At 39.0% G+C, this 15448-nt stretch overlaps 1 protein-coding gene across 1 annotated transcript in view; it reads left to right on the forward strand.

Annotated features, from left to right (window-relative positions):
• The window catches only part of Slc9a7 (solute carrier family 9 member A7), a 151176-nt gene that overhangs the window by 71072 nt on the left and 64656 nt on the right, over window positions 1-15448 (forward strand). The window contains exons 3-5 of the mRNA XM_051142420.1: window positions 193-270; window positions 9629-9705; window positions 11454-11566. Of these exons, the coding sequence (XP_050998377.1) occupies window positions 193-270; window positions 9629-9705; window positions 11454-11566 (268 nt within the window). The remainder of the gene's footprint in view (window positions 1-192; window positions 271-9628; window positions 9706-11453; window positions 11567-15448) is intronic.

The raw sequence follows: 15448 nt of genomic DNA on the forward strand, positions 1-15448 counted from the left end.
AATACCGGAATCAGAAGTGCTGGAGTGAGGTAGGAGTAGGGCAATTGTGGATTTTCTGACGTAATGATTTAGCACATTGATGGCTTTTGTTCCCAATAGGCACTTTAGTCAATAGCATGCAATATTAAACAAATATGATCTAATCAGTTGACTTTTATCTGAAATTGGACTGTTTTCTTTTTAAACTTTCAGGTCACATTTGATCCAGAGGTGTTTTTCAACATTCTGCTGCCTCCGATTATTTTCCATGCTGGATACAGTTTAAAGAAGGTATGACCATTTGCCAGTAATTTTGTAAAAGATTTCTCTTTTTTTGTTCAATACACTCTTGTTATGATTATTTGGGAATTTCGTATAGTACACCCTGATCACACTCACTTCCCAGTCCTCCTCCCGGATCCACCTTCCACCCTATGATCTCCCAGAAGAAAGAAGGGGCGGAGGAAGAGAAAAAAAAGATACCAAGTCCAATTTGTGCTGCCCATATACTCATTTAAGCATGATCAAAATCCCAGTGGGAAGCCCCTTAAAGAAAACTGAGTCCTTCCCACCCACACTGCTGCCAGAAGCCATCAACTGTGAAGAGCTATAGCTCTTTACCCTCCCCATCACTATTTTTAAGTGTTCTTTAGGGGATTCCAGTCTAGACCATTTTCTTTCTTTCTTTCTTTCTTTCTTTCTTTCTTTGTTTCTTTCTTTCTTTCTTAGGCAGAATGGAAGTCTTAGTGTTGCCCTGGATAATTTTCCAGTTTCCCCCTTAACTCTCAGATTTCTGTGTTCTGTACCTTCTCAGAGACCATAGTTGGCACATTGTCAGTGGTCCGTTTCTGTTTTAAAATCTAGAGCCCTTCCAAACTGCCACTTTGGCACACAAAGTGTTAATTATGGTCAAACTGAAGTCAAAGACGTTTTAAGGCCTAACAGCTTCACTGCTGAGGATTTGTTGAAAAGAAAATAAACTTGTGTTCACACACAAACCTATGCCTCGTTCTTTGTGCTACCTTATTTGTAAGACAAAACCCTCAAACAACCAAAATGCCTTCCTGTGGGTGGTGGTTAAACATACTGTTGAGTATCACCCATTCCATAGAAAAATCCTGAGCAATCATATGGAAAAAATGATTGATGTCCAATCTGGATGGGCCGTGTAGGCATTCTGCTGAGTCAGACACTCCAAATTGTATGCTATATTACTTTATTTATGTAGTATTACAGAAACAACCAAATTATACAAATAGAGAACAAATTTGTGGTTGCCTAATCTTAAGTATGATGGTAAGGTAGAATTTGAGGAGGCCACAAGGGACTTTTTTTTAGTTATGGAATATTTCTGTATGTTACACAGTATTTTTGTGGTACCAAGGATTTCGGAATGGATAGCCTTGCATACATGTTAGATGAGTGTTATACTCCAGGTCAGTTCTGTATCTTGACTGTGGCAGTAGTTATACAATCCACACATATGATAAAATTGCATTGACACTGTACCAATGTCAATTTCCTAGTTTTGGACCATTTCCTATGGTTACAGAAGATATAGTCACTGGGGGTGGGTGGGAAATGGATGAATGGTACACAAACCCTTTATTTTTTTAAATTTTACTAATTTATACAGATTACAACTCAATTGTTATCCCATCACTTGTATCCGCCCATTCCTCTCTCCCTCCCGCTTTCACCCTATTCCCCTTCCCTAGGTCTAAGACTGAGGGGGACCTCCTCCCCCATAGGCTATCATAGGCTATCAAGTGTCATCTTGGTAGTCTGCTTATTCTTTCTCTGAGTGCCACCAGTCCTCCCCACCAAAGGGGAGGTGCTCAAATATGGGGCACCAGAGTTCATGTTAGAGTCAGTCTCTGCTCTCCACAGTTATGTGGAGAATGTCCTGTCCATTGGGTAGATCAGAGTAGGGGTTCAATGTTTACAACTTGTATTGTCCTTGGTTAGTGCAATAGATTGAGCAGACCCACGTGGGCACAAACCCTTTCTATACCATCTTTTCAACCTTATTTAATCCACTGTTAGTCCAAAGTAAAAAAGAAAAGATTTAAAGAACTTAACTGTTCTCCTTATAGAGGAACATTGTGTTTGACATACTTGACAGCATCTTAAGCCCAAACAGCTATTTATTTGAGAAAAATGAGTACTTTAACAAAACATAGGCAGGTCTGTCTGTCTGTCTGTCTGTTTGTCTATTTATCTATCTATCTATCTATCTATCTATCTATCTATCTATCTATCTATCTGTCATGAGAATACTGTGTGAAGATTTGGTCCCCAAAGGCCTTCCAAGGATAGCAGCCACAGAGCTATTTCAGGTCTGATGGAGGATGAGAGATAGACCTTCCAGGTCTAGAGACAAGAGATCTTGGCTGACAGTAAAACTCAACCACATCTTTATGAACTAGAAAATGACCTCCAAATGAAGAAGCTCTGGCTAGATTAATTGGGAAAACTGTACTAGGAACATAAGAAAGGGTATTACTACAGAATATAATCAGACATTCAGTGGATAAGAAAGGAGTACTCAGAACAGGCACCATAGACCTCATTTGTTTTTGTTTTTTGTTTGTTTGTTTTTGTTTTTTTTTTCTTTTTGGTTTTTTGAGACAGAGTCTTTTATTGGCTAAATCTTTCTAAGTTGGCTAGACTGTTTGGTTAGGGAGTTCCAGGGATCTGCTTTTTTTCAACCTCCTCAGCACTGGGATTAAGTGTGCACTACTATGCCCACTGTGTGTGTGTGTGTGTGTGTGTGTGTGTGTGTGTGTGTGTGTTGTATATGCACGAGTGTGCAGGTATGTGTACCTGCTTGCATGCATACAGATGTCTGAGGAGGATCTCAAAGGTTTCCTTCTGTTACTCTCTAACTTACTGCATTGAGATAAGATTTCTCATGGAACCAGAAACTCACTGTTTGGCTAGGATGGCTGACCAGCAAGATCTCATTAGCCACCTGTCTCTGCCTTTCAATGCTGGAGCTACAGGAATACATGGCCATGCCCAGAGATTTTACTCCTGAGCCATCTTCCCAGCTTTTGTTTTATGTGAACGTCGGAGATGTTAAGGTCTCCATGCTTCCATGGCAAGCACATTATAGACTAAGGTGTCTTTCTAGCTCTTGTTCTAGTAAATTTGACAAGTGAAATGGACAGATTCCTTGAATAATACAAATCAACAAAACTGACCAGAGATAATATAGAAAGCTTGCATAGCTCTGTATTCAATTAAAAAACTAAATTAATAGTTAAAAACCTACCTACAAACCTACATGGCTTCATTAGTGAACTAGGCCTGACATTTAAGGAAGAAATAAAAGAATCCTTGCAAATACTCTTCCAGAAAATAGAAGATGGAACACTTCCCAGTTCCCTTTAGGAGAGGATGCCTGCCCAACCTACTGGATTTTCTGTCAAAACCACTCCTTGGTTTTAAACCATTAATGGTGTATCAACTAGGTACAGGGACTCTACATATTTATTTCTGTTTCTATGGCAATGTGAATATTCACAGATCTTTAAGAGAATAATGATGGTTGCACATCAACACAAAGGTTTAGCTCATGATTAAACAATTTATGCTTCAAAGTCCCTAGCAAAGTTATTGGAGTATGAAGTTTAGCCCTTAGTAATGATTCTCCATAAGTATTTCATGAATTGAAGACAGAAAGACAAGGACTTTTAGCTGTCAGCTCAGTCAGAGTTAGGGAGGCTGGAACGGAAGGGTCCTAGAAATCACTGTGCAGGACAAAAGCTGACTCTTTCACTTACAGTATGGAGAAAGGAGGGACATGAACAGTCACCCAGTCTTGTACAAAAACATTTAAGACTTCAGGTCAAAGTCAAACAAGTGTTCCCTTTCATAGATGAAGTAAGCCCTCCTTTCTGCATTGCACTGGGACAGGAGAGAACTCCAGAGGGCTGGGCTGCTGCATAACTGAGGAACAGGCTGCTGTGTGTTTTCACACACACATTTCAGATTGTAGAAAGGGTCCTGTGTCTCGTTAATGTTGAAAACATTCAGAATGATTAATGCTGCAGGCGAGAATATGCAGTCAATGCAGAACTAAGTCAAAGCTAGGGATTCTGTCCAATGCAAGGCTCAGGGTTGTTTCTTCGTGCTAGATGCAGGTTTTCCACATAAAACATCTCAAATGTATCCTTTCCCAGGTCATTTTTAAAGTTGCCAAAGTCATCTGAATCTTTACATCATTTATTGACACATAATAGATAGGACATGGTTATTATAAGTATAATGACTATTATTTTTCCCCTCAGTGCAAACTTTGGGAACTCTTCTTTGGGTCAAATGGGTGATGAACAATTTATTTTTACATAAAAATGAAAGCAAATCATAGCTTATGAAAGTCTTTCTAATGGTTGAAAAACACCTTATTTTTGTATACCTGTCCCTTCATCAGCTCTGTTTTCTTAAAAGAAACCCAAATAACAAGTTTTCCCTATTAAATTGAACTTCCTTTTGACATATTAGCTTTCTGTGTTACCAATCATTAGTGCCTTTCAATCCTTCTAAAGTCACCAGATAGGTGGTTGTTACTGTGCTTGCCATATCTGATGGCACCTAGTGTTGATTACATGGGTGAGAAAGATTTTACCATTTAGCTAATGTTAACTTTTAAATAGATACATTTGGATCATGTGATTTATGTATGTTCTATACACCTTTGCAGACACTCATCTTATTTCAACTTTGAAAAAGTTCCTATTGGCTTTGCCTTTGATTTTGTGCCACTGTTTGTGCTTTGTTTATAGGCACTACTATTGGAAAAATCACGTAGACAACTTTTTTTGTGACTCTCTCTCATACATGCGTGCGTGCGCTCACACACACACACACACCACAGATGATGAGAATGGGAGATAATAGTACTTTCCCAGCAGTAGGAATATAAGGCTGAGACTGATATATTACTAACTGGGATGTCCAGTGTATTTCACTAAAAGTGAACCCTGCTCTTGAAGGCTTTACTTGGGCATGACACTATCTCCTTTCTTTTCTCTGCTTGCCATTCTGTGCTTGAGAGAGAAAAGTAGATGCCAATCATGACTATATTGTAGACACATAAAAATAGGAAGAAAGGTCTAGTCTTCAAGTAACTCCTGTCCTTCCTTTCTCCTCACAAAGCAGAGTGGTAGGGATTAAAAAAGCCATGGGTTGAAGTCCAGAGACTGGCTTTCTAGTTCCTGGTCATAATTTGGTAGATGGATGACTTTAGGCAACTCAAACCATGGCTTAGAACCTGAGATTTTTCTCATGGAAGATGGTTTAAGAGTTGCATATGGCAGCTTATGCCTATAATCTCAGCACTGGGGAGGAAAAAGCAAATGGACTTCCACTAGTTTAAAGCCAGCCTGGGTGACTGGGTAAATCCCTCTGTCTAAAGAGCAAAACAACAGCTGATGATTTAGCTCAGTCTTAAAGCATTTCCCTAATATTCTAAGTCAGTCTCCAGTATGGCACAAACAAACAAACAAATTTGGGTGAAACCCTACAGGGGTGCTTTGAGAGTTGGATGAGCTAGTCTATATGAAACTACTTTGTATATTATGAAATTTGCATTTAAATGCTGATATAATATATAAGCATATGGCATAGCTTTTCTTATTCTTGTTATTTACATATATTTATATTATTACACATATAAAAAGAAACTACCTACAACAAGAAGAGCCATGAAACAATCAGGAATTACATAAATGTTATATTCATAGTGTTTTGCCTATTTGTATTTAATGTAGTTCACCAGGTTTGAATAAGAAATGACCAATTTGTGTGTGGTGGAGAGAAGAAAGATTGAGATCCGGGAATATATTATGGATATATTTTTGTAGATTTACATTTCTGGTTTTGTGCTTTAGCTAATATCACAAATATGAATTTATCTGTCTTTCTATTAACTCTGGGAATAATTGCCCAAAACAAAACTGAGTGCCACTTCGCTAGTTGGTGGTGTGAATCTGAGAGAATGGAGCCTAAAAATGAGGGGACTAAAGTCTCATGCAATAGCCAACTTTATTTATAGCATCAGAAATTTATATTCTGAGGGTTAATGTGCTGGCTAGTTTTATGTCACCTTAACTCAAGCTAGAGTTATCTGAAAGGAAGGAGCCTCAATTGAGAAAATGCCTTCATAAGATCCAGCTGTAAGTCATTTTCTTAGTGATTGATAGGGAAGGCCTAACCTATTGTGGGTGGTGTCATTCTTGGACAGATGGTCCTGGGTTCTATAAGAAAGCAAGCTAAGTAAGCCACTTAAAGCAGGCCAATAAGCAGCACCCCTCCATGGCCTCTGTACCAGCTCCTGCCTCCCTGGGTGAGTTCCTGCCCTCACTGCTTTTGATGATGGATTGTTATATGGAGCTATGGGTAAAATAAACCCATTCCTTCCCAAGTTGCTTTGGTCATGGTATTTAATCACATCAATAGTAACCCTAACTTAGACAGTTAAGCAAGGTCACATGACTAAAGTTCACATGACTTCAGGCTGTGTACAAACTTAAGGACAGACTATGATTGGAAACATTTTTTTGAATAACAAAAGTAAGATAATGGGTAATCTGAAGTAAACCCTATTTACTACACCTGGGAGAGGCACAAAAGCACATTTCAAGAGCAAAGCAATGTTTAGAAAGAATAGAGGTCACAAGACTCTAGTCCTGTTTTTTGGCGTTTTCTCACAAGCTCTCATAATTCTTTTCACACAACTCCATTCTTGAACCATGTTCTGACATTGAGTACAGAGCAAAAATCCATCTGAGATTGCAAGTTGTATCTGGGTATGGCACCTGAATGCCATTGGTCCTAGCATTTTCTTGGATAAGCCATTAATGGAAGTTAATTTTATTTATTTTGGTGCCTGTGTATGTGAATGCGTGCAAGTAGAAGTCAGAGGACAACTTGAATGGGTCAGTTCTTCCTTTCTGCAGTGGAGGTCTCAGAGATTGAACGGAGGTCATCAGGATTGGTGGAAAGTGTCATAACCTACTGAGCCATCTTACCAGCCTCTTCAGTGGAGGTTTTATTGGAATCACAGTTGTTAATATTTTTGAAATCTGACCCCCCCCAAAATGTTGCTATATAAATGCAATAGCTTAAAAAAGACTTAAGACAGGGTCAACACCTTTATTTGCTGACTGTTGGCATGACATGTCCTGGAAAGAATCTCTTCTGAGCAGGTCACTTACGGGCAGTAAACATTCTTTTGAAATCTGAGCCCCAGAGGGATGAGCATTGTGGAAAGATGAGAACTGGGTCTTCGATTGTCTGAGACACAGGACAAAGGACAACTGCTCTCCTTTGCTCATATAGGCTGATGTTGTCAGTGCTCTCTTTCTCTGATATTGCTCAGCTGGCATACTGGGTCTCTGGAATCCTTAAATCTTAGCACTCAGGAGGCAGAGGCAGGCAGATCCCTGTGAGTTCGAGGACAGCCTGGTCTACAAAGCGAGTCCAGGACAGTCAGGCTACACAGAGAAACCCTTGTTTTGAAAAAAACTAAAAAAGAAAAAAGGCTAAGGTTTTGATGTTTTTTGTTTAACTAGGGTATTTGGAAGATTTTACTTGCCTATTATTGTTAAGTGGTTCTGAATTTCAAATAGGAATTGCCTTTGTGTGTTGCTAAAAGATCTTAAGAGCAGGTATAACCCTATGAGCATATACAGGGGGAGGAGGTCCCCCTCAGTCACAGTCTTAGGGGAGGGGAGTAAGGAGAAAATGGGAGGGAGGGAGGAATGGGAGGATACAGGGATGGGATAACAATTGAGATGTAATATGAATAAATTAATAAACTATATTTTAAAAAAGAGCAGGTATAACTTTCCCTCCATCAGAAGACCCCATGGACCTGATGACTTATAAGAAGTGAATATATGTGTGCATGTATTTTTTTTTGTGTTGAGTTTGAAGGTAACTTTTGAATATGTAGAACCAACCAAAGAGATATTGTAATCTTGCAACTTTCTACATCTTGTACTTTTCACTACATCTTAACATTGGTTATTTTTTTTCCTATACAAACAGAACCATTTTGAATTGAACTCACTACCATTCTCATTTTTCCATTCCCTTCTACACTGTCCTCTTTTTCAGGCTTCAAAGTATAAACCAGATGAATATAAGGGGATATGTCAAGTTCCATGAGCATATATTTACGAGTCTGTTTCCCACTATCAAATTCAGTAGAGAGCTTCTCAGAAGACACTTTGCCATTTATTTGTTTCACAATTACAACTCTAATGATCATCTAAGATCACACTAGAACTGGAAGTAGCTATCAGGATCATGGAGTAAACTGGTTTGTTTCCAGTCTCAAAAAGTAATTGGTTTACTTATATACATGAGTACACACACACATATAGTTAATACAGCTTAGTATACTTAACCAGAATTATTTTGTCTGAAATTTATGAGGTTTTGGTAACTTTCTCAGTGATTGATAGTACAGAGGGTATTTTAAAATCATAATGTTTAAGGCTGAATGGCATTATTTAGGAGTTGTGGGACCCTTCTGTTAAAGTCTAACTCTGGCATTTCTAAACAGCCTCTGAGCTTGGTGTAAGATGGAGCAACATATAGCTCTCAGGGAGATTACAGGCTGACCCTTTCCTGATAAGAAACCCATTTAGAGTACACCTGGGGATTCCTGGAAACACCCACCCTATGATAATGATCTTGGTGTCTTGGCTTTCAACCAATGACCTTTGACCATACCTAGAGTTCTCCCCTCCATAGGATAGTTTTCCCTCTCTTATAATAGGGCTGTCTTGTTATAAGTAGATTAAGTATCCCTGACTCCCCTAGCCCCAGCGAATCAAACACATTCACCCTAAAAACCTCTTCCACTGCCCAAACTTTGTAAGTCTCCGATTTCACAAGAAACAAACATACTACCATCAGCCTTTCCCCATGACTGTCTGAGATTTCTTATTTATTCTGGGGGGAAGGAAGGGCTCCCCTCCTCCCTAAAGAATTCATCTCTGGACCCTGGGCTTTACTGCTGGTCCATCAGCCACATTCTGCTGGCCACTGTGAGCTTCCACCATTCACTGGTGGCTTGTCAGTGCTGATTGCTGCAGCCATCTTTCTCATGCCACTCCACCCACCACAGTGCTTGTCTGGGAGAGAAAGTGGCTGGCTGTTCAAGTAGCAGCCATTTTGTCTGCCAGAACAAAGAACGGCTCCTGTCGCTGCCACTCTGTTTCCGAGCTCTGAGAGAGCCTCCATTATGGGCTGCTCATGAAGTAGCCACTAACTTGCTCAAGACAGGCTGGGCTCTCATTATATCTGGCTCAGGTATCAGAGCCCTGAGCTCCTTTGAGCCAACACTTCATCCTTTTCTGCCCTAAGCATGCACTTCCAGTTTGGTGCTCCACGGGGCCTGAGCTTCCCAGGAGAGTGCTGGACAAAGTCCAGCTCCTGAAGAATGCAGAACAATAAGGAGTGATCCTTGAGATTACTAGATGGATAAACAGTGTAGAATACCAGGTTTTGGGAGCTTCTAATGTGAGGTTTCTTTTTTGTTTGTATGTTTGATTTCTTTTTTTTTTTTTTTTTTTTTGGCTTGCTGTCAAGAATTACTATCATCTCTTATTTTTGTTGTTGTTTCGTTCAGAGACACTTTTTCAGAAATCTTGGATCAATTCTGGCCTATGCTTTCTTGGGAACTGCTGTTTCCTGCTTCATTATTGGGTAAGTGATTCTTTGTTGTGTAACCAGCCTAACCTACTGCCCAAAGGAATGAGATTAGTCAGCATTGTGTACAAAGCCATATCTTAATGTTGTGTGAAGCAGTTAGGATAGAGTTATCCTGTCCAGTACAGCAGTCATTAGATACGTGTGAGCATTAAATTTAAATTTAGAATAATTAAAATTAGCTAAAATTACTAGATCATAATTTCTGATAGAAAGAACCTTACTCTAGGGCTGGAACAGGAACTTTACGTGAAGATGGAGCATCTTTCAATAGCAAAGAGTAAGGAAATGCTCAAAAACCAGACAGCCATAAAGCTATAAGGTATGTCAAAGAAACTCAAAGGCCAACCTGGAAGTTTTCATTCACTATAGCCAGAGCCCACCAGTGACTGAAACACAACAAAATGAATAGCCTTCTATTAGATTATCATATAGAGTATAAAATAAATATACCTGAGTCTTCACGGAGATATATGATTTAGTGAAGAAATAAATGAGAAGAGACACATTTCCTGCGCCAAATTATAGATAAGTGTTATAGATATATCTCCTTCAGAGAGGTAGAACTTAGTCCTATCAACCCCAGATCTTCGTTGTAACCTAGCTGGGTGGGTTGTATGTTGTAACTTCTTATAAAGTGTGTGGTACAGAAAGTAGGGAAAGAAGAAGGTAGCTTCAAAGCAGAGAACATGGAAGACACTACAAGTCATGTCATTAGTATATATCCTTGAGATCTGTGAGGCACCTTGCCTCCTTGGTCTGGAGAAGAAAAGGTAGACAAAAAGCAGCCTGCAAACTTTCTAACCAGCATTGCTCAATATTACCAAAGCCATCAGAAAGAAGCAGTAGCCGAGAAACTTTCATAACCAAAGGGAGACCGGATTTGATGACTAAAGGCCATGTGGGAGGTTAAGTGGAGTCTTGCAACAGAAAAGAGATACTAGGCTTTTAAAATTGCACTAGCAACTCTGAATATGGGAAGGACTTTAAAAGTTACTTGCAAAGATAAAGTCAAGGATCTTCTGTTCTTTAAAAGGAGGGTCTTGGAATTTGTCCTTAATGAGGTGATATCAGTCTCTCCAGATTCATCTGGCCCCTAATTTCTATGACTTGAGATAAACTATCTCATAATTCTACATTTATGGTGATTTATTATACATTATTTCAGGCTGTATCTTCCACTCTCCCCATACTCCCTTATGACTCATTAAATACCATACCTCACAGTTGCTATAGTTGTAATGAGAACTTTTAAGAATGAAATATTCAGGGGCTGGGACTGTAACTCAGTTGGTACAGTTTACCTAACATGCATAAAGTATTGAGTGGTGGCGGTCTCCATCTGGAATTCCAGCACTTGGGAGGCAGAGGAAAGAGAATCAGGAGCTCAGGGCGATCCTTGAGAGGATCAGAGTCGAACATGATCCTCTGCTATGTGGTGAGCCAAGGTCTACAGATTGGTCTACACGAGACTCTGTCTCAGTGCCCCATTCTGATGGACACACAGAAAAGCAACAACAGCCAGAGAAATAGTGAGATGCTTCTGCAAGATAACACTCAACACAAACCATTCCTTGGTGCCAAAGTTCTATTGGCGTAGGTTCCTAGTAAGTGTCCAACCATAAAAGCTGCCTATTGTTTTCCCGAGTCTCCCTGAAAGTATAACATTCTAGCACCCTAGTGCTCTGCTTATATGTATGCAAGATTTTTTTTATCCCTGACACTGTTTACCTACCATCTTACAGAAATCTTATGTATGGGGTGGTGAAACTCATGAAGATTGTGGGCCAGCTGTCTGATAAATTTTACTACACGGATTGCCTCTTTTTTGGAGCAATTATCTCTGCCACTGACCCAGGTAATTGGATTTGTCTTGATCATTATGTTACTATATTATTTAGCCCATAAGTTTCAGAGCAGTCATTGACTTGTGTTGCAGTCCAGAGGCTAACGCATTAACAGATGATGGAGGAAGCGAATAGTAGTTAGATCTAACAGATTTAAGCTTTCTAAGGAAAATATGTTTCCCTTCTGTGGTAGTTTGAATAAGATATCCCCCAGAGTCTCAGACATTCAAATACATGGTCCCCATTTGCCGGTGCTGTTTGGAAAAGCTTAGGAGGTGTGGCCTTGTTTGAGGAAGTACATCACTAGAGATGGGATGCCAGAGTTTAAAAGCCTCGTGTCATTGTTCATTCATTCCCTGCACTGTGGTTTAAAATGTGAGCTTTTATATTGTTCTAGACACTATACCTGGTATTTGCTGCCACTTGGAGAAGCCATAATGGTGATGGACTCATCACTCTGCAGCCTTAAGTCCTAATCAGCCCTTCCCTCTATAAGTTGCCTTGGTCATTTGTTTATTATAGCAGTAGAAAAGTAACTAATATACCTTCTTACTGTTTTTTTTCCTGTGGTAAAATTCACAGCTTACAATGTAACATCTTAATCTCTGAGCATATGGTTTAGTAGTGTTAAGTATTGCCTCATTCAGTAACTAATTTCTAGAACTTTTTCATCTTTTGCGACTGAAACTCTCTAAATTCATATGACAACAGGCTCCCTTTACTTTACTATCCAGCTTCTGGCAACTGCCACTCTCCTTTTCACCACCATGAATTTAACTACTATAATTTTCTTGTGTGTGTGAAATCTTAGAGTGGTTGTCATTTTGTCACTGGCTCTTTTTATGTAGCATACTGCCGCATCAAGTCATCCATGGTACAGCATACTGCATGCCTTCTATACTGCATGCCTTCCTTTGAAGGTTGCTTAGTGAATTTTCTGTTCAAGGACACTTGAGTTTTCTCTACCTTTATTTCCATCTTGTCTGTCATTTTAGAATGACTAATGTGGACATAATTTTATACTGTGTTATTTTTCAGCATGGCGTTTTTTTTTTTAATTTTATTTTTTTTATTAATTTATTCTTGTTACATCTCAATGTTTATCCCATCCCTTGTATCCTCCCATTCCCCCCCCCCCATTTTCCCATTATTCCCCTCCCCTATGACTGTTCCTGAGGGGAATTACCTCCCCCTATATATTCTCATAGGGTATCAAGTCTCTTCTTGGCTACCTGCTGTCCTTCCTCTGAGTGCCACCAGGTCTCCCCCTCCAGGGGACATGGTCAAATGTGAGGCACCAGAGTACGTGAGAAAGTCGTATCACACTCTCCACTCAACTGTGGAGAATATTCTGACCATTGGCTAGATCTGGGAAGGGGTTTAAAGTTTACCTCCTGTATTGTCCTTGGCTGGTGCCTTAGTTTGAGTGGGACCCCTGGGCCCAAATCTGCCTATCATATTGTTCTACTTGTAGATTCAGCATGGCGTTTTTATCTTCCTTTAGGAAACACATTATCTGGTTTAAATGATTTTTTTCTTAATGGAAACAGTTGTACTTGTAAGCATTTTTAAAAAAGATTTCTTTTTTATTATCATGTATACAGTGCTCTGCCTGCATGTACATCAGGCCAGATCACATTATAGATGGTTGTGAGCCACCATGTGGTTGCTGGGACTTGAACTCAGGACCTCCGGAAGAACAGTCAGTGTGCTTAACCTCTGAGCCATCTCTCCAGCCCTTGTAAGCATTTTTATGCAAAGTTCTTCCATGACTACCTTACTGTGATGAAATTTTTGGAAGTCTCTTATCTTGTAGTTTTCAAGTGTTAGATGAACCAGTTCCTAAAAGTTGACTTAATGTATAGTTTCCCCCCCTCCCTCTGCCCCCGGCACCTCAAAAACAAACAAGATAGCTTAACTCCAACTTAGAATGTATCAAGCAGAGCAGGGTGCTGAGAGTCAGCAGTTAAGTGCACTTGCTGCGCATGTGGAGGACCCAGGTTGCATTCCCAGTACTCAGGTGGTAGCTCCAGTTACTAGAGATTCACATGCAGGGATCTCCTGAAATATGAGTATTGCAATGGGTATGCCAATATGCATATATATAATTTAAATTTTTTATTTTATTTTAATTTATTTTTGCATATATATTTATATTATTATACATATATACAATAAACTACCTACAGCAAGAAGAACCATGAAACAATCAGGAATTATATAAATGTTACATTCATAGTATCTTGGCTATTTGTATTTGGCAGCCTTGAAGAAAACCTCTTTCCTATCTTGGTGTGTCTAAGATTCTGAATGAAAATCAGTATCGCTCATATCTCATCATAATCAACTTAAAACATCTATCTAGACCTAAAAACATCTTAACCCCTAAACAACTAAGCTTAGTTGTAAAACTAAACTATCTGGTCTTCAACCCCATCAGAGACTTGAGAGGGAATACAATTAATTACCTGAGTATACAAGGGGTGCAGGTTAGGAATTTCCCAAATGAGATGTCAGAGACAGTTTGCTGCCTGAGCTGTCATCCAAAACTCTGTATAACATTAGAGCATCATCTTCAGCCTTCTGGCCCAGTATATCTGACAGACATGTTTGTGAGGCAGGAACTATTGAGGACTTGCTTACCTGTCTTGGCAGAGTTTGTCTGTCAACTCTGCCTGCATCCAAGCTTGCCCATTTTTAGGCAGGATTCTGTCTGTGGTAGAAACAAGGACATTTTTCCCAGTAGCTTGTTTGCCACATTTGAGGTAAACTCCATAAGGAGGTTCTTTGATGGTCATTATCTTCTTTGAGGTAGGCTGGGTTTTCCCAGGAGTTAACCTGTATCATTGCCAATAAATCTTTAAAATAATAAAAATATCTTTAAATGCCATATTCTACATGTCTCTGAGGTTTCTGAAGACCTTATCTAACTATTTTACCTTATGTTTCTATAGAATCATATCTATCTGTTATACCTAGGATGTATATTCTTGTGCTAAAAATAGACTAGCAATTAATATGACCATGATTTGATCTACTAACAATTAACTTGTATAACTTACTTATTCTAAACAGCCTGCAATAGCATTTTCTTTTTTTTCTTTTTCTTTCTTTCTTTCCTTGCAATAGCATTTTCAAAGTATTCGAAGTAAACCTTGTATTCTAATCGAGCTGCAGGAGTACAATACCTCATATTAGAGTAGAAATATATATAATGTATGTGAAGAATAATCTTAAATTTTGAATTCTATGCCAATGTATCAAAAACTAAATTTATTTCACATCTATATACAAAATTCTATACTGGTGAATTAAAAATAACCTTGTGAGTAACAATTACGGCATTAAGTTGAGGAGTAGATTCACTAATCTACTTTTTGTCCTATTATCCCTATATATTTCTATATTCCCCTTCTTTCTTTTCCACTCCCATCTCTAAACCTAGGAATTAAATATAAAGGAAAAGAGAGACATCTCTGAGTCCAACCTTGTTTTCTCTCTAAATAAGGCCAATAATAACTTATAACCAACTCCCAATGAACATAAACATCTATAGCCCAAGAAAGCAACCAAATACCTACCTAACTTCCTTTAAGGGAAATGGGGCGTCATTCTTTTAAGGTTTCTTCTGGCTGATTTGGGATGAATAATACCTTTGTAGGGGCCCAAATAAAATTAAATAAATGGTTAAACAAGCTATGAATAGCATTTGTGGTTCAGTTTCTTAATGTTGAGAAATTCCAGGCTTAGTTAGAGTCCTGTGTGAGGCAGTATGAAATGCTGAACTAATTGGGATCAGAAGCTTTTTTCAAAGCTGTCCTAGGAGCTGTCCTGTTCTGATGAGGAACAGCAACTGAAGCACTTGGTGCTGGAACATGAAGGATGCAGGATGT

The sequence above is a fragment of the Acomys russatus genome, chromosome X, assembly GCF_903995435.1.
Source record: "Acomys russatus chromosome X, mAcoRus1.1, whole genome shotgun sequence".
In the NCBI taxonomy this organism is placed as follows: domain Eukaryota; kingdom Metazoa; phylum Chordata; class Mammalia; order Rodentia; family Muridae; genus Acomys; species Acomys russatus.